The sequence below is a fragment of the Lonchura striata genome, chromosome 3, assembly GCF_050655825.1.
Source record: "Lonchura striata isolate lonStrDom1 chromosome 3, ASM5065582v1, whole genome shotgun sequence".
Classification (NCBI taxonomy): Eukaryota; Metazoa; Chordata; class Aves; order Passeriformes; family Estrildidae; genus Lonchura; species Lonchura striata.
In genome coordinates this window covers 108,006,899-108,027,132 of record NC_140705.1, presented here as the reverse complement: position 1 = coordinate 108,027,132, position 20,234 = coordinate 108,006,899, and the positions used below count along the sequence as shown (strand labels likewise).

Sequence of the window (20,234 nt, the reverse complement as noted above, 5' to 3'; positions counted from 1 at the left end):
AAAAAATTCCTGTTTTTGGTGCTTCCCTTTCCGGGCGGGAAGCTAAAGGACCGCGACAAAGCCGGAAGTGTGGTCTTTTGTTTTTCGTTCGTGTTTTCCCAATCGTAGGCGCTGCAGCACGATTTAACATCTAACAGCCATGGGTGCAAGGCTGTCCGTGCCGCAGAAGAGCATTTATTCCCAAGTTGTGGGTATCCTTTTAGTGGGGGGAATTAAGGTTAAAAAATCTAAAATAAAACGGTTCGTTCAGTGGTTGTCGCAAACTTTCCCTGACATTTCGCCAGCTAAATTATACCAAGCCCCTTTTTGGGAACAAGTAGCAGAGAAGATCCTGCGACAGTCAGATCTCTCTCTCTCCATATTCACCCATTTGGCTCTCCAAATTCGCGATATAATTAAATATCGCTACGAAAGTCTGCCACAGCCAGCCGCAAACAAACCGATCCCCAGTTCGGCGGGTAGTTCATATAACACTACTCCGCTTCCCTGTCCCTCAGCCCAGTCGCTGCAGTACGATGCGGCAGCCGCCGCTGCGGCAGAGCGCGGGGCGGCTGCTGTCGCTGCTCCCGAAGCTGCCGCTGCGGCAGAGCGCGGGGCAGCCGCTGTCGCTGCTCCCGAGGCTGCGGCTGCGGCAGGGCACGGGGCGGCTGCTGTCGCTGCTCCCGCGGCTGCGGCTGCGGCAGGGCACGGGGCGGCTGCTGTCGCTGCTCCCGCGGCTGCGGCTGCGGCAGGGCACGGGGCGGCTGCTGTCGCTGCTCCCGCGGCTGCGGCTGCGGCGGGCGCTGCGGGAAAACTGCGGCAAAACTCTCCCTCTCTCCCGAAGTCGGGTATTATCAGACAGGCATCCCGGCATTGCCCGCAGGCAGATTCTGGCCCCTCTGAGAATACCCTAGACACCCCGCAGAGCGGTGCAGGCACTGTCTCTGCTTCTACCCGTTCCCCTTCTTCCCCGCGCTGTACAGCCCCGTCCCGTAGAGACTCCGTTCGTTTTCAGTTATCCCAGACCCCCGAATATCCCTCATCCCCCATCCTCCATCCCCAAACCCCACAAAATGGCTCCCCTTCTTCCCCCTTCCCCAGGACACAAGATGGAGGTGACCGCGTGGGTTTTCCCGCCACTCGTGCTCCTTCTTCCCATGATCCCTGTCCTCCCCCCTCCCATAATCCCTTCCGACAGACCAACCCCTTCTGCTCCCCGGATTTCTCCGCCCACCTCCCTCCTCCACCCCCCGTCAACTCCCCCTCCATTGAATTATTCAACACCCCACCCCTCAGCTCCACCCCCGGGGAGGGGAGTCCCCACCATACCACTCCCCCTGCTCCAGACCACGCCTCGTCCCCTGGTTCCCACGACCCCACTTCCAGTTCCCACGCTTTCGGTTCCGGGGGGGGGGAGCGTGGGAACCCCGATCCACCCCAATCCCTACCTGCCTTCTCGGCCGCACCTGTCACCTGTACCCCGCGGCGGGGGGGTAGGCCCCTTGCACAGTGGTCCCCCATCCCCCAGCAGACCATCAAAGAGCTCTGCAAGGCCAAGAAGGGGTTCGGGATGGAAAGCGAATACTTCCGAGGCTTATTAAAAGCAACCCTCTCCTCCAAAGAATATGTCCCAGCAGACATGCGAACTCTCTTCTCCTGTTTAATTACCCACGGAGAATTCCTCATCTGGGAGTCCGAGTGGAAGCGGGAGATCAGAGAGGTGTTACCTGACCTCTGGGCCAATGCAGATAGCTCTAGGGATGAGGATGGGGCTGTAATATCGCTAGACCACTTGTGCGGGGAGGGGGATTGGAAAATGGGGACCAAGCAGGCGGAAAAAATCCCCAGAGAGGCGCTGCAAATCAGCACTAGGGCAGCAGAAAAGGCGTTTTTTAAGTTAAGACCCAGCGGTACGGTTATTAACTTCTTGTCCCTAAAGCAGGAATCCCTAGAACCTTTTGTCGCGTTCGTGGATCGCTTGCATCACGCGATGGAGGCTCAAGTCCCGGACGAGAGGCTGCGAGAGGGGATGCTTGCCACGGTGGCGAGGCAGAACGCTAACGACGCGTGCCGGCAAGCAATCCTCAGTCTGCCCCTGGACCCTGAGCCTACCCTTCAAAGCATGCTACAAGTCTGTGCGAGGAAGGTGACAGTTCCTGCTAAAGACATTCCAGAGACTCCTAAACCACCCACAAAGAGAGTAGCCTTCGTTGAAGCCGTGACACCGCCAGCCACCCCTTCTCCAGATCGCCGCCCTACAGGAGCACCCCCGAGGAGACAACAACACCATCAGGCCTGCAATCTATGTAGGCAGAAGGGACATTGGGCTTCCCAATGCCCGCTGAGGGACGAGTTTTTTAGGTTTAAACAGCAGCGACAAGAAAAGAGTGCCCCCAACTCGGGGGGAAAACAAAAAAACTGAGTCATCAGCGCAGTCCCTCCCTGCGCGAGGACATAAATATGGTGGGTTCTATAACATCAGAGGAGGGGAGGGACGACTACCTGCAATGCCCACCTGAAGACATTTCACTGGACTTGACACACCAGATTATGGCTGACAAACCAGCCTATATGAGGGAAGATGTGGATTTCATTCCCACTGCTTGGCTGGGTCGAGGCCCGAACCAGCCCAAGCCGATACTTAACATCGTATCTGGTTTCTCCCCATATAGGTTGGCCCTGACTGAAGCTCTGCACCTAAGGGACAGCGACTGGCACTCCATCGCTGTCGACACAGAAGACCCAGGAACCTGGAGGAACCTCCACAGTAAGTACATCGTTCTTGGGGACACAAAATTCACGCCTCTCGAAGTCACTATTGCACCATCCCTGATATCTAGGAACACCGAGCGATTAGTGGTGTGGCTGCACTGCCCCCATCCTCCAGTCTTCCTTCCCAAGGGCCAAATCATCGCCCAAGCCATTCCAGCATCTGGGCCTCCGGCACACCCTGAGGATCTATGGAAGAAGTCAGCGAAGAAGAGCTACCAGGTGTGCCAGGCCCAGGTCATAGGAAAGGAAAGACCAAAGCTCTCCTACTATATGCGGAAGGATGGGGAGTACAAACACCTAAGCGGTCTCCTAGATACAGGAGCAGACGTAACAGTCATTCCCGAACGGGATTGGCCGTCACGCTGGGAATTGCAAAACGTGGCAGGGAAAATTCAAGGTGTAGGGGGTTCTCAATTGGCAAAGCAATCAAAAAACATCGTAAAATTTGAGGGGCCGAACGGACAATCGGCCTATTTACGCCCGTTCGTATTAGATTACACAGAACCCTTATGGGGGAGAGACCTGATGGCCCAGTGGGGGGTCACAATTAACATCCCGACCCCCCAGGTTTTTCGGGCAACAGTCACTGAGGAGCGTCCTACCCGAAAACTTAATTGGCTCACAGATACACCAGTGTGGGTAGAGCAGTGGCCGCTCAATAAACAGAAATTAAAAGCGCTTCGGGAGCTCGTGAAGGAGCAACTTGCCAAAGGGAATATCCAGGAAACAACATCCCCCTGGAATTCCCCTGTCTTTGTCCTAAAAAAACCTGGCAAAGACGAGTGGCGCCTCCTTCATGACCTTCGCGCCATCAACAATGTAATAGAAGACATGGGTCCTCTCCAGCCAGGGATGCCGTCCCCCACGATGTTACCAGAAAATTGGAAATTAGCTGTCATTGACATCAAAAATTGTTTTTTCCAAATTCCCCTACACCCTGATGACGCACCACGGTTCGCCTTCTCGGTTCCTTCCATCAACCGAGAAGCCCCAATGGAGAGATACCACTGGAAAGTTCTTCCCCAAGGCATGAAAGTCAGCCCAAGCATTTGCCAGTGGTACGTCTCTTCATTGCTGTCCCCTGTGCGTGCAGCCACCGAGGGCGTGATCATCCAGCACTATATGGATGATATTCTTATTTGTGCCCCCAACAGCGATCTACTTACACACGCGCTTGAACTGACAACCAGTGCGTTGGTTGCTGTAGGGTTCGAGCTGCGAGAGGATAAGATTCAAAGAATGCCACCTTGGAAGTACCTGGGTTTGGAGATAAACAAGCGGACCATTGTTCCGCAGAAATTGGCCATAAAAAATTCAATTCGGACTCTAGCCGACGTGCAGCAGCTGTGTGGGTCTTTAAACTGGGTGAGACCCTGGTTAGGTATTAACAACGAAGACCTAGCCCCTCTTTTCAATTTATTGAAAGGGGGGGAAGAGCCTAGTTCTCCCAGGGAACTCACTCCAGAGGCCAAAGCTGCTTTGCAGAAGGTTCAGGAGGCAATGTCTGCCAGGCAGGCCCACAGGTACGATCCGGGCCTGCCCTTCAGATTCATCATATTGGGCAGACTGCCACACCTCCACGGTGTCATCTTCCAATGGGCAGACACCCTAGGAAAGGGCAAGGATAAGGACAAAAGGGACCCACTCTCCATCATAGAGTGGGTATTCCTGAGTCATTCACGATCCAAAAGGTTGACACGGCCACAAGAGCTGGTGGCAGAGCTAATCCGCAAAGCGAGAACGCGGATTCGGGAGCTGGCGGGGTGTGACTTTGATCACATCCACATTCCTTTGAAATTAGAATCGGGCCAATTCACAAAGGCAATGTTAGAACACCTGCTGCAAGAGAATGAATCATTGCAGTTTGCACTGGACAGCTACACCGGAAAAATTTCTGTTTTGAGACCGGCCCACAAAATTTTCAATTCCGAAATCCAATTCACTCTGTCAACAAAACAAATTCAGAGCAAAAAACCCTTAAAAGCTCTAACAGTTTTTACGGACGCGTCCGGAGGGTCCCACAAGTCAGTAGTGACTTGGAAAGATCCTCAAACTCAGCAGTGGGAGGCAGATGTTGTTGAAGTAGAAGGATCCCCTCAAGTAGCTGAGTTGGCCGCAGTCGTTAGAGCTTTTGAGCGGTTCTCTGAACCTTTTAATTTGGTAACTGATTCGGCCTATGTAGCAGGTGTAGTGTCTAGAGCACAGGATGCAATCCTGCAAGGTGTCTCCAACGATGCCCTTAACAGGTTGCTCTCTAAGCTGATAAGGCTAGTCTCCCACCGAGAGCAACCGTTTTATGTGATGCATATCAGGTCACACACCGACCTGCCGGGGTTCTTGGCCGAGGGCAATCGCCGTGCCGATTCCCTCGCTGCCGCCCCCGCACAGCTGGCGCCGCTCCCGGACAAGTTCCAGCAAGCCAAAATAAGCCACCAGCTTTACCATCAAAATGCGCCTGGTCTGGTCCGACAGTTCCATCTAACCCGGGACCAGGCCAAGGCCATTGTGGCCACATGCCCGTCCTGTAAGTCGCTCCCACTACCATCGGTGAGCGCAGGGGCTAACCCTAGGGGTCTGAAGTCCTGTGAGGTGTGGCAGATGGACGTTACTCATATCCCCTCCTTCGGGAGGATGAAGTACGTCCATGTCTCCGTGGACACCTTCTCTGGAGCAGTTTTCGCCTCTGCCCACACAGGGGAGAAGGCCAAGGAAGTAGAGAAACACCTGATACAAGCCTTCTCCATGCTAGGCGTCCCAAAACAGATAAAAACAGACAATGCCCCCGGGTACACATCCAAGGAATTCGCAGGCTTCCTGCAGCAATGGGGAATAGAACATAAAACTGGCATCGCCTATTCCCCGACAGGTCAAGCCGTGGTAGAGAGGACTCATCAAAGCATCAAAAGGATGCTTAAACAACAACAGTCGTCAGCTAAAAATGAGTCCCCCCAGGTTCAGTTAGCGCGGGCCCTTTTTACCATCAATTTCTTAAACTGTTCCTTCAAGTGCCTCAACCCCCCCATCGCGAGGCACTTTAATTCCTACGAGCAGAGCAAGGTCAGGGAAAAGCCGCCAGTTCTCATTAAAAACCCTGAGACCTGGCGGCAGGAAGGACCCTATGACTTGGTCACCTGGGGACGGGGGTACGCTTGCGTATCCACGCCCTCAGGCCTGAGATGGGTCCCTTCCAAATTCGTCAGACCATATGTCCCTAAGACCCAGAAGAGAAAACCGGACAGTCCTCAAGTTGGGTACGCCGCCCTCCGACGGCGGAAAAGGTCCCCCTCACCTGATCCCCCCTCTTCCCTCCCTGGCTCCGGAGATTCTCTGTTCCCCTTTGAGTTAGACCTCCCCTACCTCGACTATTAATTTCAGTTGCTTTCTAAAGAAACAAGACTTTTGCTGCTGCTGGGACTCATTGTGTTTATTACAAGCTTTAACATAGTGATGAACTGAAACCCTTGAACAAAGAAGGGTTTCAAAAAGAAAAATTTCCAGAAAAAGGAAACATCTAGTTTCAAAATGAGCCCAGTGACTGTGAAGACCCCGTTTAAAGACTTACTTTATCCTCTTCACCTTTCTTTCTTTTTAAACAAAAAAAGGAGGAGATGTGGAGTTGCGTTATGTATATGTTTTATTATCCCTGTATTATGTATTGGTTTATTCCTTTGTACCCCCGTGTGCAACTTGGTTTATCCCCAGTTTTCCCGCCTTGTCCGCCCTTCCCGCCTTCCCAGTATCTATCCATCACCCTGAAAGAGGCATTTTACCCCCCCCGGGTGCCTTGTCTATCACTCGGTGCCCCTTCCCATCCATCCAGAAGCTTCTACTCAGGGCACCGGGTGATTGGGCGAGGACCTGGGGCTCCCCCCATATCCTTCCCCCATTGGACCCCACCATATCCCCCCATCCCGGAGCCACCCCCTATCCCTATCCCCATTGGTCGTTGGATACCCCTCCCTTACAGTTTATAAGCCAGTGCAAGCACCTTGTGCTTGTTCTTGTTGGCTGGCACCGTTCTAGGATATTTAGCTCCGTTGGGCTACAATAAACTCGGACTTAGCCCCCAGCAGGATCCGCTCTTCATTTACCACCGCGAGGCTTGCTAGCGCTGCTCGGAACCCACAAAGGCACTCTCCAAACCCCAGCTGGGAGCGGCGGAGGGTGCCTCAATCGCCCACTCTCGCCCCAGAGAAGAGCTAGCCGGGGCTGAGACAAAGGGAACCGGGGCGGGAGCGCGGCAGGAGAGTGTTTGGGATAAGATAGAGAGAAGGCAAAACCAGCTGATTGTCTAAAGATCTACCATTCCTCTCTGAGAAGGGGCAGTGTCATATTGTTGGAATACTGCCCATTGAGTGATCTATGATCAATAAAGCCCTTGCTCTCCTTTTGTAGGATAAACCTTTTCTTTCCACGAGAAGAAATAGTGGATTTGGAAATTCAGATCTCAGCTTGGAGAAAACAGAATCTTCAGTCCCTTACTGGGCAGTCATTGTGGCTGCAGTAGGGGGGATCCTGGTGGGTTCTTTACTTGGCTGGGTTGTGTCACGAAGAAGAACCAAGAAGCACCAACGTAAGGCTGACACAGAAAACAACATTAAAACAACCCCTCTGTAACACAAGTGGAACAAACACCTCTCTCTGATGAGGCAGCTCTCTGCTGTGACACAGAGAATGCAGAACGAAAAACCTGTTGGATGTGAGTGAAGCTTCATGGTTGCCCAGGGATTTTTGTGCCAAATAACATTGATCAGTAATATATTTTGGAGTTGTCTTCTGAGGACCAGGCAGGTGGAGGATGAAGTTCAGAGTAATGCTGTGGTTTCATGCCAGCAGGCAACTAAGTACCACACACCTGCTCACTCAGTCCCCCTCAGTGGGATGAGGAGGAGAATTGGGAGAAGGTAAAACTAATGGATTGACATAAGAACAGTTTTAATAACTGAAATAAAGTAAAATGTAATAATAATAATTGAAATTAAATAGGAAGTAACAAAAAAAAAAAGAGAGGAATAAAACTCAAGAGAAACTAGTGCCGCACACTACACTTGCTCATTGCCTTCTGACTGATGCCCACCCTGTACTTGAACAGCAATCAGCCCCTCATGAACTTCTTCCCCCACTCCATATGGTAAGCATGATTTTCTATGGCATGGAATATCCTTTTAACTAGCTCAGGTCAGCTATCCTGGCCATGTTCACTCCCAGGTTTTTGTGCTGGCAGAGCACAGGAAACTGGAAAGTGCTTGGTTTAGAGTAAGCACTACTCAGCAACAACTAAAATACCAATTTGTTATCAACATTATTCTCATATGAAATCCTAAACACAGCACTGAACCAGCTGTTACGAAAAATACTAACTCTATCCCAGCTGAAACCAGGACAAAGTGTTAAAAGCTTTTTCATTCTGGGGTCCAATTCTCTGTTTCATGAATATATCACTCAATTGCACAAAGCAAGAACACCTGTTTATGCATCTTGGCTTCTTAATTGTGCATCTGTCCTTTTCTCTTACAAGCCTCTATTTAGAATGTTAGAGACAAGTCTGTGATTGCAACCTTGTATTTTCCAATAGTGAGGCGTGAGATAAACAGCAGCTGCAATTTCTCATATTATATTCCAGCAAGACCCTTGTGTTGAAGGTGCAAAGGTGATTCTACATGTTTCCCCCCTCCACCTTCTAGGTGGTGAGATGTGCTAATGACAAGTTATGTCATTTTAACAGCTAGGCAGTATGTGATAGCCTGAGACATCTGGGCAAGAGTTTTGTTACTTTGATGGATTTTTGCTAAAATGCTGAGGTGAAACAACCCCACCTAAAGAAAGGAAAAGCTCTGGATTTTTACAGCTCTTCATTTTTGTGATTTACAGTTCCTGGAATATTTAAATAATTTGCTAGTGGAGGATCATAGGTTTGCAGTGCTTGCTCTTCTCCCCTTCACACAACCCCTTTGTTTTTAGAAGAAAGGTATCTGGGATTTTGGGATGAGCAGAACAAAAAAAAAAAAAATCTATCCATAAAATAGTTAATACGTTACTTAAATAAAAGAAATTTTCTGTGTATCATAGATATTTGAGCACAACAGGGAGGGATGCTCCTGTGAATTATTGTGTTAAAACTAATTCTGTTCCAAGTACTCATTTTGCACCTCAGTGCTGCCCAGTGTCTGTGTGTACCCATTTTGCTCCACCAGGCTGGCACATTTTAACTTAGCACATGCTGAGTATCTTCCATTTAAGTGCCCTTGCCACAGTTAACTTTGGTAGATATCAGATATTTCACTGTCTTTCTGAGAATGGTAGATTTCTCATACTTGTTTTGAAAAATGTTAACTTTAGATGCTTTTGATGACCATTCTAGCACAAAAAAAGTTTGTTCTGGTTTTGACCATTGGAGAGAACAGTATCCCAAGGGAAAAGACAGAAAAAGCACAGGACTTGTGCAGTTTTAGATTTATTTTATAGAACTATTAAACCTAGGTGAGCTTATTTAAAGGGTGATTGGAGCTACTTGCTTAAAGGGAGTTTCTTATTGTCTTTAAATTTCTGGGATCTATGAAAATGTCACTCATGATGAAGTCATAACTGCATTAAGTTCACTGAGAAAACATCATTTGCTGAACTGTATGGGTTTTCTCTAATTGCAGGCCTTCAGCAGGATTTGTAGAAGTTGGGTATGAAAATGTGCTAATGTTCTCTGTTGGATGAAGTGTGGGATCCATTTAATGTGTTTCTGTGGTAGGGTGCTTGTAGTTTCCAGGCCTTCTGCTTCCCTACAAGAAAGATTTAATAGTCCCTTTGGACTAGGGGTGCTGCAGGGACACGGTTCTGTGAGAGGCAGCCAGGAATTCCTGCCACTGATCCATGGGCTGACCCTGGAGTGAGTTATTTCTGCTGGAGAAGCCAGCTTCTTCCAGAGGTCTAGGAGAGCTTTCTCATTGCTGTAAAATTATTATGGCTGTGAAGAAAGGGAGCACGGTCCCTTCAAAGTATATCTTAACAATCAAAGATTTTATAAAAATTCCTTTTGGTGTTAAAAACTAGCCATGGAGGAAAGCCCTTTATCTACCCCTTGTGTTGCTTAGGTGATGGAAAGCACCACCTGAGGGCCCCAAAGGGCTTAGGTAGTGATAGGAGAGAAGCCCCAAAGTGGAACAGCAGCCAGGGCTGCTCAGCTGGGTTCAATTCAACAACAGCAGGGCAGCTGGGCCTGGTGTAAGGGCTCCCCAGTGGGTGGATGAGGCAGAAGACACTTTCTGTGTTCTTGCACTGGTTAAAGACACAGGAATTGCCTGGTTCAGCAGCTCTCCTCCACCCACCAGGGATTTACCTGCACTTGCCAGGCTGCCCACAGGTATCCTCTGAATCAGTTTCCAGATCAAAGAAAAACACAGGAGTTAGGAGTAAGTGGGCAGGACACAGCTGGGATAGATTAGACAACAAAAATCAAGGGTTCATCTTTTGAAAGCTTCCAGCTTGTCTCTCTCCTTACGTCTCTCAGTGACCATCTTATGTTACTTCAGCATAGACTTTGGAACCTCAGGAACCTGTTTGCAATGCAGCCTCTGGGGCTTGGGTTGCAGCATCGACTAAACATCCCACAGCCAAACCCAAACGGAGTGACTGCATGAATCATGTCATCATGTCTTGCCCCTGAGGATTCATCCCAGACCCTCTGGGGATCAGAGGTGCTGACACAATCAGGCTGTGCTTCCCAGGCAGCCTCAGGTGGAAGACAGACACAGGTCCTCACATTAGGCATGAAAAATGATACCTTCAGGAAGGCACAAAAGCAGAACTTCAGGTATCTAAATGCCTCTGAATCCAAAACCAGAGTTCAGCATGTTCTCTGAAGAAATGGCATGGCACTGTGGGGAGCATTGATAACAGGATTAGACATACCTATTGCATCACTGTACCATCTACATAAGCTGCTTGTGCATCTGAGCTGCAAATGCCACAAATGCCACTTAGCCTTTGACATAACATTTATCTGTCACGTACTTGTTTTTGTGGCTTGAGCTGACCTTTTCCTGCTGCTGCTCCTACTGCAGTAGTCACAGAATCTCTTCACCCTTTCCCCTACCTGAGACATCCTTTTGTCATAGCTGCCAGAAATCTCTGGTACAAGGTAAGTAAATAAACCAGCCTGACAATTAGGACATTCCCCTCGCTGTTGCTTATTCAACTTATTCAACAACAAAAAACATACTGCCTTTGTTGAAGCATCATCTAGAGAATTTTACAAATATTTATGAGGGCAATTTGTGCGTCCTGTGAGATAGCCTTATTACCCCCCCAACTAAAGATGATGAAATTTATGTGCAGAGAGGTGAAATGATGTTCTCCAGGCTACGTGGTGAGTCAGTGACTGAGCAGGAGATTAAACCCAGCAGTCCTGGCTCCACAGACGCAGCCCAGTTGTGTAACCACTGCACAACTTATCACTCGATCACTAACACAGGGAGACTGCTGGCTGTGCCAGATTAATGCCTCTTTTTCACCTTAGAATGAATGCAAGATATTGGCAGGTTGTTCCAGGGGGGAGAGAGGGGTGGGCAGCAGCAAACTCCACTGGGGACCGGGTCCATCCTGATGCTCCACTCACACACAGATGCTGGGCACTGTGGTGGAACCCTGGCCCTGAGTATTGTGGGGTGGGGATAATTTCAGAGATGGAAATTCACTGTCCTCCCATCCTGCTCCCACTTGCATTTCCACACCCAGTCATTAGCTCCAGGTCCCACCCCCAGCCTGCAAGGTGCAAGGCTGCAGCTCTGAAAGGATTCTTGCACATTGAGCAGATCGGGGTTTTCAGGGATCCGACCCATGGTGATGGTATGACCTCCAGAACAGAAAAGAGTGGATCCCATTGAGAAGAAATTAAGTTGATAAAATTGAGATTTTTTTTCTTGTGCTGTTGGTCTTTCATTTTTTCACTTGATGAAAGAAAAATGACGGGGAAAAGTGGACCTAAATGAAAGTTTTCATTTCAGAATGTTATTTCAAAGGCTATTTAGTTTCAGAATATTCAGCAATGCAGGATGTCTGACTTTAGACTTACTTTTCAGCTGAAAAATATTACTGATTTGGAACCTTTTGATTTTTAATATTGCCATCCTGACTTTTGAATGGGAGATAACACTAAATCATCAGCATGTCTGAGGAGAAAGAAAAGTTGTTTCTTTTGAATAATTCCAGTAAATGCAAAGCTGTTATTTAAAGTGTTTAAGAGGCAGCTTCACTGCCAAGCTAACTCCTGTATTTATCAACATGATCTGTCTCTACCAAATAATTTTGCAAGTTATGAGAGTGACCAGAGACCAAAACCACTGTTGTGCACAATCATCATCCCTGCTGCCCGACAGTACCAGTGTGTAGCTCTAAAACCAAATTATCAGTAGCCATCTTCAGCAAGAAACCCTGCAGTATAATTGTTGGAGCAGTTGCAGCATGTGTGTGACCATAGTGATTGGGTAAGACTTTCCTATTGACTCCAATAGCAGCTCAGGAAAAAAAAAAAAGTTATGGAAAGAGGGAGTTTATGGTACTCCCTGCGCTGCTCTATCCTGGGGAAAGAAAATCTGCTTCAATAGGAAGCAAGAGCTGTAGGAAAGTGCACCAAATATTGTGAAATTCATGACATCAAAAGTACTGGCTGTATTTATCCTCTTCCCCAACCATGGAGTTGGAGAGCTGCTCCCGGGTGTCTTCTCACCAGACCATATTTAGCAGAAACCTGTAGCTTACTTGTGTAGCTTTTTTGAGTTTTGAAATTTCATAACTTTATATGAAAGCAGTTGTGAGTTGGGATGAATCTTCTTGATGGGAAACAGGGATGTTCCTGCAAATTATCAAATCCTAAGAAGATGTAATTTACCCGTGTGCTCCCTTTGGTCTTCCTTTGAGCTGCCCTAGCTGGCTGTTTGCTGTGACAATCTAATTATGACTTAGTTTGACCCCAGCACTAGCTGCCTTCGGTTTCTTTTATCTCTCTGAACTGGCCAAGCAGAATCTAGATGTTTCAGAGCCTGCTCCCTGTGTGAAACCAAAGGAATTCAGAAGTGCATTAGAAAGGCATTAGCTTCTCCTTTTCCCTCTTTTTTTTTTTTTTTTTTTTTTATTTCCACTGGAGCCCATCCAGATGGAGCACAAACAAGGAAAGGATAAATGCAAAGTGCTCTGCCACCCTGAAAGCACGCGCTGACGTCAGCTTTCATGAACTGGCACTTTAATCATCGCATGGGGAATGCTTCTCTCTCCCTCTGCAGCCTCCCTTTGGATTTCTCGGTGCACCAACATTAGCATTTATGGCAAGGAAGATTTATTTTCTTTGCTGGTTAAAAGGATAGTAAATTCAGAATGTTTTCACAAGCTGCTAGACAGAGAGCTCCGGAGACCTGAAATGCTGTAGGCTCAGTCTAGGTGCATCAAGGGCAGCAAAAGGGCAAACTTCTTCCTGGATGTATTTCCACTTGCATTAACAGCTGAGCTGAGAAGCAGGGGGCTAGTCTCTCAGCATACACAGAGAAGCTGTCAGCTCCTCCAAGCCAAACTGCACAAAATACCCTCAGGGAGGAAATAAGTTTGGGGTACCAGATGTAAGGGACAGGTTAGTCAGGGATTTCCAAAGGTCTTTTTGAGGCATGTAAACTAAATTTTTTCAGAATTAAGCACCGAAAGGTAGCAGACTCATTTTCTGTTCACGTGTCAGGCCTCAAAGAAGCACCTTGCTCCCTCCCTCTGCCCCAGCGTTCCTGAGAGGAGAACGGGTCACTGGGCTTTGATCCCCTCTCAGGAGAGCCAGGAGTGATGAATTCACTGAAGTGTGTGAGGAGCATTTTAAGTTTGCTGAGGAAGTGCTCTGTGGAAGTGCTTTGCATTTGTTATCTTTCTGCTGGGCTTGAGCATAGTCTGTTCCTCTGCATCTATCACTGCCTAGTCATATTTTCTCTGTTTGCTCCGTGTCCTTCACACATGGGGGAGCATATGTGAAGCAGGAGCAGGATGCAGCCATCCTTCCTTGGCTGTTTGCCATAGGTGAGCCCAGAGATGAAACCCTCCCCCACACCCGACATTGGGGCCACCACAGCACAGAAATTCAGGGCAGTTCTCAGCCAAGCAATTCACTGAGGATTTTGGTCATTATGGTGTGGGGAGGTTACCTCACTCAGAGATGCACTGGGGTGGGAGGAGAACAATGACTGATATTAATGGTCCTAGCAGGCTATTGTCAATACAGATGCAGTCAGCTGGTCTCATCAGCTGCTTTCATTGGGCTGTCTGCTTCACAATGAAGTGGTTTCCTAATTACAGCCTTCACTTTTTACTGTCCTGTATGGTCCTGCATCATCAGGTGCTGCTGCTTCCTTTACACTTGCTGGAGCTCTCTGCAGCATGGCGCTGTCTCAGCGTTAATGCCCCACTGGCCCGGGTAATTAAAGGAGGATTAAAGATGGATTTGTGACAGCTACATTCTTATTTTAGTACCTCTTGCATGTTGTGGCTCTTGCTTCTTACAAAGCCCAAGGTGACTAAAGGGTTGCAGGTATTTAAAATACACAGATACAGGTATATATGAATATGTACACACATGTATATGTGTATATATATCCCAGGTAGTGATGCATTTCTCAGGTGTCCAAAAACTTCTGTAGTGCTATGTAAGAAATATATGCAAGAGATGGGGAGCAAGTAAAGATTGTCATGAAAGCTAGGATCCACTTCTAGTCTTTCTCCTAGCTTCATCTCTCACACAGACATAAAAAGTCACATGAAAACTACAGCTATTCCTTCCAACCAACCACACTGCCACTGTATTTTAGCCTCTTATCTTTAATAACAGAAAATCAGATTTTTTCCAGTTGAGCAGTCAGCACTATCAGCTCAACTCAGACCATCACACAGCATGAGCTGTCTGCTGGAAAACCCTGAGAGTTTGGGGCAGTTTAATAATTAGTTTGATGTGCTTTTTTATTTACTTTTTTGGCTTGGAGTGCTTGGTTAATACTTTCTAAACTTCCAAGGCTGGAAGCAGTTGCAGGAGTAAGAGCTGTAGGAAACTGCACCAAATATTGTGACATAATTCATGACATAATCCTCACCACGTTCCTGATGTCAGTTCACAATTTGACTTGCTAATACTGGAACCCAGGTTTTGTGCTCCTGGCCTCTCTCAACCTGCTGTTTGCTTGGCAATTTTAAATGCAAATTTGCTCAAAATGACCACTCTGCACCTAATCTAATATTTTCATATTGTCTACTGCTCCCTAGAAGAGATTTGATGATACAGCTCCTACTAAAATTCTTTTAGCATAGGCTCATCTGGGTCCCACCAGCCTTTTGCAGATCTCTCAGACCACCCCCACCCCAGAGTGAAATAAACTACATTTATTAACCTCATTCTTTTGTCATTACAAATACATTATAAGTACATTTTCGCCCATATAATTTTTCAGCACACCTTGTTGGATATTGCTATACTGATTAGAATTAGACAGAAAGTGAATACCTAATTACAGCTACTGCAGGCCAGTAAAAAAAATATAGTTCTACAGAAATTAATGCTTTGTGAATTTTGGACGATAGTGAAGTGTCTTGCTTTGACTTTTGGGGACTTTTTAGAATAAATTTTCTTCTTCCATATAAGATGTTTGTTTTCATAATGACACAAAAGGTCTACTGGCATACTCTAAAAAAATTGTTTCTCCATTATGATGAATTCTAAACTATTATTTTCCAGGGACTTGTACCATTCAGATTTATTATTATATGAAAAGAAAATGCATTTCCAGCTCAACATTCACACAAGACTCCTCTTATCCTCTAATAAGCTCTGCTGGTGGCAGATATTCTTGATAGACTGGCAGCTTTCTGCTCAGAGGTGGTAGCAGCAGAAGTAGAGAGTGCAACACTACCTTCCTGATGAGGGCAGAATGAACAGCTGATGCAATTGAGATCACAGAATATTTGGGCTGCATGGGACCTTTAATGGTTATCTAGTCCAACCACCTTGCAATGATGAGAAACATTTTCATCCAGATCAGGCTGGTCAGAGCCCTGTCCAACCCAGCCTTGGAAGTGTCCAGGGGTGTGGCAGCTGCTATTTCTCCAGGCAACCTGCTCCAGTGTTTAATCACCCTCATCATAAAAGAGGCTTTTGCAGTGTTCGGATTCTCCCCCAATATTCAAGCTGTTTAGATCAAAGACTGCCAAAATTTGGGTTGCTAGCACCCAAAGCAACTTCTGCTGCAGTGCTGAGCCCTTGCCACTTCCATGGGTTTTGTGGTGCCCTTTGGGACACAAGCATGTTTAAGGAGCTCAGGCAGATCCTTGTTCGATTTTCTGCAGTACTAAGTAACCTCAGAAACACTTGATGACTTCATTGCAGCCAGCTGTCACTATATAAACAGTTATTTAATATACTGTGTCCTGAAATACCCACTTCTTCATCCAGGGAAACAGATACTATTGCTGTGCAACACCATGTAATCAAGGGAACTGCCCGGCAGGTGACGAGCATGGTACCTCCTGGAGTCACATGGATCCAAACAGGCATCACTAGAAAGCAGTGGAGAAGTGACTGTCAGCACTTCTACCCTCAGTGACTCCTGCTGGGTAGCTGGTCCTGCAGGATTCTCTCATGCCATCAGTTTTAGCTGACCACGTGGACTTTATTGGCTTCTACATGCTGGCAACTTTTATTTCCAAGAGCAATAGCAGCCGTTCAGCCAGAGCTGCAGACTCGTTGATGGTTCACCCTGCTGAAGGTGGATTCAGATCTCTCCTAATCCGTTCCCAAAAAATGAATGCCTGAAACCTTTGTATTAGTCCTGCCATCTGCCTAATTTGTGTTCCATGCCTTAGGAGAGAAATCTTTCTTCCCTTCTCTTCTCTTTGACAGTTTTTTTCTGGATGAAAGAACTTCAGGAAGAGTGGGATCAAGTAGAAGTGCTGTACATGCAGCTGTCAGCATACTCCCTGCACCTGTTTGCCTTCCTTATTTCTGGCCCTAAAAAATCCTAGGAATTCTTCATTAAAGGTTTTTTTCTTTCATCAGCTATCTCCTGACAGCAGCCAATATGACCATTTGTCTTTCCAGAGGGAAAAGTGTATGGTGTTTTTCTTTGTTCTGCTGTTCCCTGATCCATGGGCAGAGCTCTTTCTGAAGGTGTCCCCAATTTCTTCTTTGATCTGGGCCACTGTGTGCAGGCTGCTGCTCCGGTTCTGCTCTGCATCTTTCCATGTGACACAGTGCCCTACATACCTGTCCTTGCCAGTAATGGGTCATATCCTGCCTCATCTGACCCTCCCCTTGCAAGGGTGATAAAGAGAGATCTTTAATTATCTGGTAGTTTCCACCCACCAGTCCCCAAGTTAAATGTGGTGCTGCCCGCCATCCTTGTTTGTTTTTGAATAAGAAGGAGCTAACCTAAACGGTTTCCATCCAGGCTCCTATGTGGAGTCTTAAATCTTAATCCACAATCTTAACTAATTGGATTTGTTTGTAGAAGAAAGCTGCCTGTGGTTTGGCTTTCTGCAGAATGAGAAAATCAGTGGCCTACATGGTACTTAATATTCCTCCGCCCTTGTAGGTTTTTTATGCAGGGAATAAGCAGCATTACTGCAACACACTAACTTATGTCTTATTTATGCTTCTAGTACCATTGCTCTAGTAAAACTCAGAATGTAAAATGCTGCTTCTCTTGAGAATATCTTGTAAGTGCTATCTTATTTTTGCAAGCAGCACTAATGAATTGGTAAACATAAATAAAAACACAAGTAGCTAGGAAAATCCAAACTCAAGAGGGTACCTCATTTTAGACCTAAGAGTCAAACTCAGGGTAGCAATATACGTGTCCACTGATGACTGAGGAACTGTGCCTATCATACTGCTGGTGTACTGGTACTGCCTGCTGCTATCCCTGTGTCCTTAGCTATGCCACATCTGCTACAGCTGCATAATTAGGTTCAGATGACCAAAAAGCAAGCTTTAGCCAAAGAAACTGCACTCCAACGCTGTCTAAAATGCCACCACATCAAGAATGAAAAATACTGCATACAGCTAATTTAGCAAGGTCTGTAGTTCACATATGTTTTCTGTTTGTTGCCTCAACCTCCCCCTGGCTGGAGGCAAGCAGCAGGCACCCAGCTGTGCCCAGTTATGGTCAGAGACAGGGAGGGGAGGGTTGGAGTTTAAAAACAGAGCAAGAGGTCAGCTGTTTGCCTTGGCTTAGAAATAGGGCTCTGGATTTGTGCTCTCTTTTGATCTTTACCAGTTCTGAAGGTTATGAGACTGATTCTAGCTTATTCTGCACTGATGCTACTGTACTGTGCAGTTACATCTGTGCTGATGTTACATCACTGACTCTTGTTTCATTAAGGTAAGGAGCTGTGAGCCCTGTTCCCTGTAACAGAAAGGGTCAGTCTGAGTTTGCTTCCTGCTGTCTCTGCTCCCCTTTTTGATGGATACCAGTGTCAGGTGCTGAGCCTCCATGTAAACCAAGCCCTGCTGACCTACTTGAAACCCTGAAATTTTGGAGAGGACTATAATGATATCATCTTTTTGAGCTGTTTTTAGGAGTCTTGAAGAACACTGGTTTTTAAAGAAATTTTGATTTAATGTGTTTAGGACCTCTGTGATTGATGGTGTCTATAAATACCATTTAAGCTCACAATAGAATTTTTAGCATATTATTTTCAGGAGGTGGTGAGCCAGGGTTGCTGCCTTGCTCCTACAGCAGCTTCTCTTGGCTGTGGGGTGACCCTCTGGGTGGCACATCCTTTGCACAAGGGACATGTGGTTGTGAGGCTCCTCAACATCACTTCCCCCTTGTTTTGGCAAAGTTGTTGTCTGAGGAGCATGCTGGGCAGCTGAGGTACACATGGCTACTGGGGAGGGCATCAGGGGATTTCTGTGCCCAGAGGACAACTCCAAGTCATGCAGAAAATAACCCAGAGGGCAGCACAAGCAAATGGGACAAGAGTCTCCAAGCAAATAGTCATGGGAGGCATGAAACAGGATAGGGACAGGGAGGAAGAGGTAAAATCTGCCCCCATCCTCTGCACCCCTTTCTCAGAGATCTTGAGGGTGTTATTAATGATATTAATGCTTTTCTTGGGGAAGGAGGGGGAAAGCATTTTATAAGAATCTGATTATATGTTTCTATATTTAAGAAGGGAAGTTTTTTGGATGTTGAAGTAGGAAAAAAATAGTGGTTTACTATATTAAAATTGGCAAGTACTTAGCGTAATCTAGTGATTAAAGCAGTCTTTTCTTGGTACACTTGTAAATCATAAATTCCCACTGCAGAAAGGCTCCTGTGGCGTTTTGCCCATTAACCTTTATGTGCTTTGACTCCAGAAGTTCAGGCTGTTCCCTGACTTGTTTAGCTGTTGCTATTAACAAAACACTTGTGCTTGAAATACACAGTGCTTAGCATCCCTGTATTTCTTAGCCTTTGGGTCTCTGAGCACATGCAATATTGATGCCTTGTGGATCATAGAAGAAACCTGACTCATTAGTGAGGAGATATTAAATAAACATCCCCAAAGAAAGCAAACAAGCTTGGGCATTACAAAGACTATTTTTCAACCTGAACTGCTCTAGCAGAGGCATAGGAAATGAGAGTTTAGTGAACTGGAGAGAGGAAAGAGGAATCAGGCAATATTCACGTGGAGCCAAGATATGTGTCCCCTGCCTGCCTTGCAGACTGGCACAGCAGTCAGTACTGGGTGAAGCAGGAGGAGTTTTGGGGACCTGCTCTGCCTCCTGTCCTGCCTTTCCCAGAGGCTGAGAATGGGGCTTGCAGAAAATCTTCCTGCCTGCTCTCTGGCAATAAGCCAGTGTAAAGCACAGCCTTTCTGCAAAGCACTGCAACCATGGTGGCTAATGCATGCACAAGTCCGTCCTCATTCCTCCTGGGTCTCATCCAAGTTCTGTCTTTGGCTTACTCTTCTCTTTTCTTCACCTTTTAAGAGTATAATGTATGATATTTATCTTTCTCCTTCCTTCTTATAGGCAGTTCTGAGGCCAATGGCTGAAACCACTAGTTAAGATAAAAATACTTGGAGATAAAAAACTTACCACAAGCATTAAATATTCTTAAATAGGCTGGATATGTATTTTGCAAGCCACGCAACATTTATTATTTATAACTAATTACTTTCTGACAGTTTAAGAATATGAAAGACAATTTGCTAGCCATGTTCAGGGACTCTGAGTTCACATGAGTCAATCTCAGTCTGAAGACTAAAAAAGGTCACATTGCAATCTGTAAGCAGCTTTAAAACCTTTGTGGGCCTTAAAGCATCAGGCTTAGCCAGTGGGGAAAAAGCTCCCTTGGAAAAAGGTAGCTCTGACAGCAGAGAGCTAGAAAAGGAAAGAGCTGATAAGAGCCAACTCCTGCTCTCAATGCAGGGAGAGGAAGAAGAATAGTTTTTCTAGAGGCAAAGCATACATGTCTGATTTGTTACTGCTTCAG

The 20,234-nt window shown here is 46.8% G+C and overlaps 1 protein-coding gene across 12 annotated transcripts in view; it reads left to right on the top strand.

Annotated features, from left to right (window-relative positions):
* Positions 1-20,234, top strand: part of PLB1 (phospholipase B1) — a 137,776-nt gene that overhangs the window by 93,650 nt on the left and 23,892 nt on the right. For 11 of the 12 annotated variants that reach the window (XM_085577168.1, XM_085577176.1, XM_085577179.1 and 8 more), the window contains one exon: positions 7,147-18,134. In XM_085577168.1, coding sequence (XP_085433294.1) covers positions 7,147-7,368 — 222 coding nt within the window. In that variant the 3' untranslated portion in view covers positions 7,369-18,134. Of the gene's footprint in view, positions 1-7,146; positions 20,232-20,234 lie in introns of those variants that run through there. The other variant, XM_085577171.1, reaches the window with a different exon arrangement.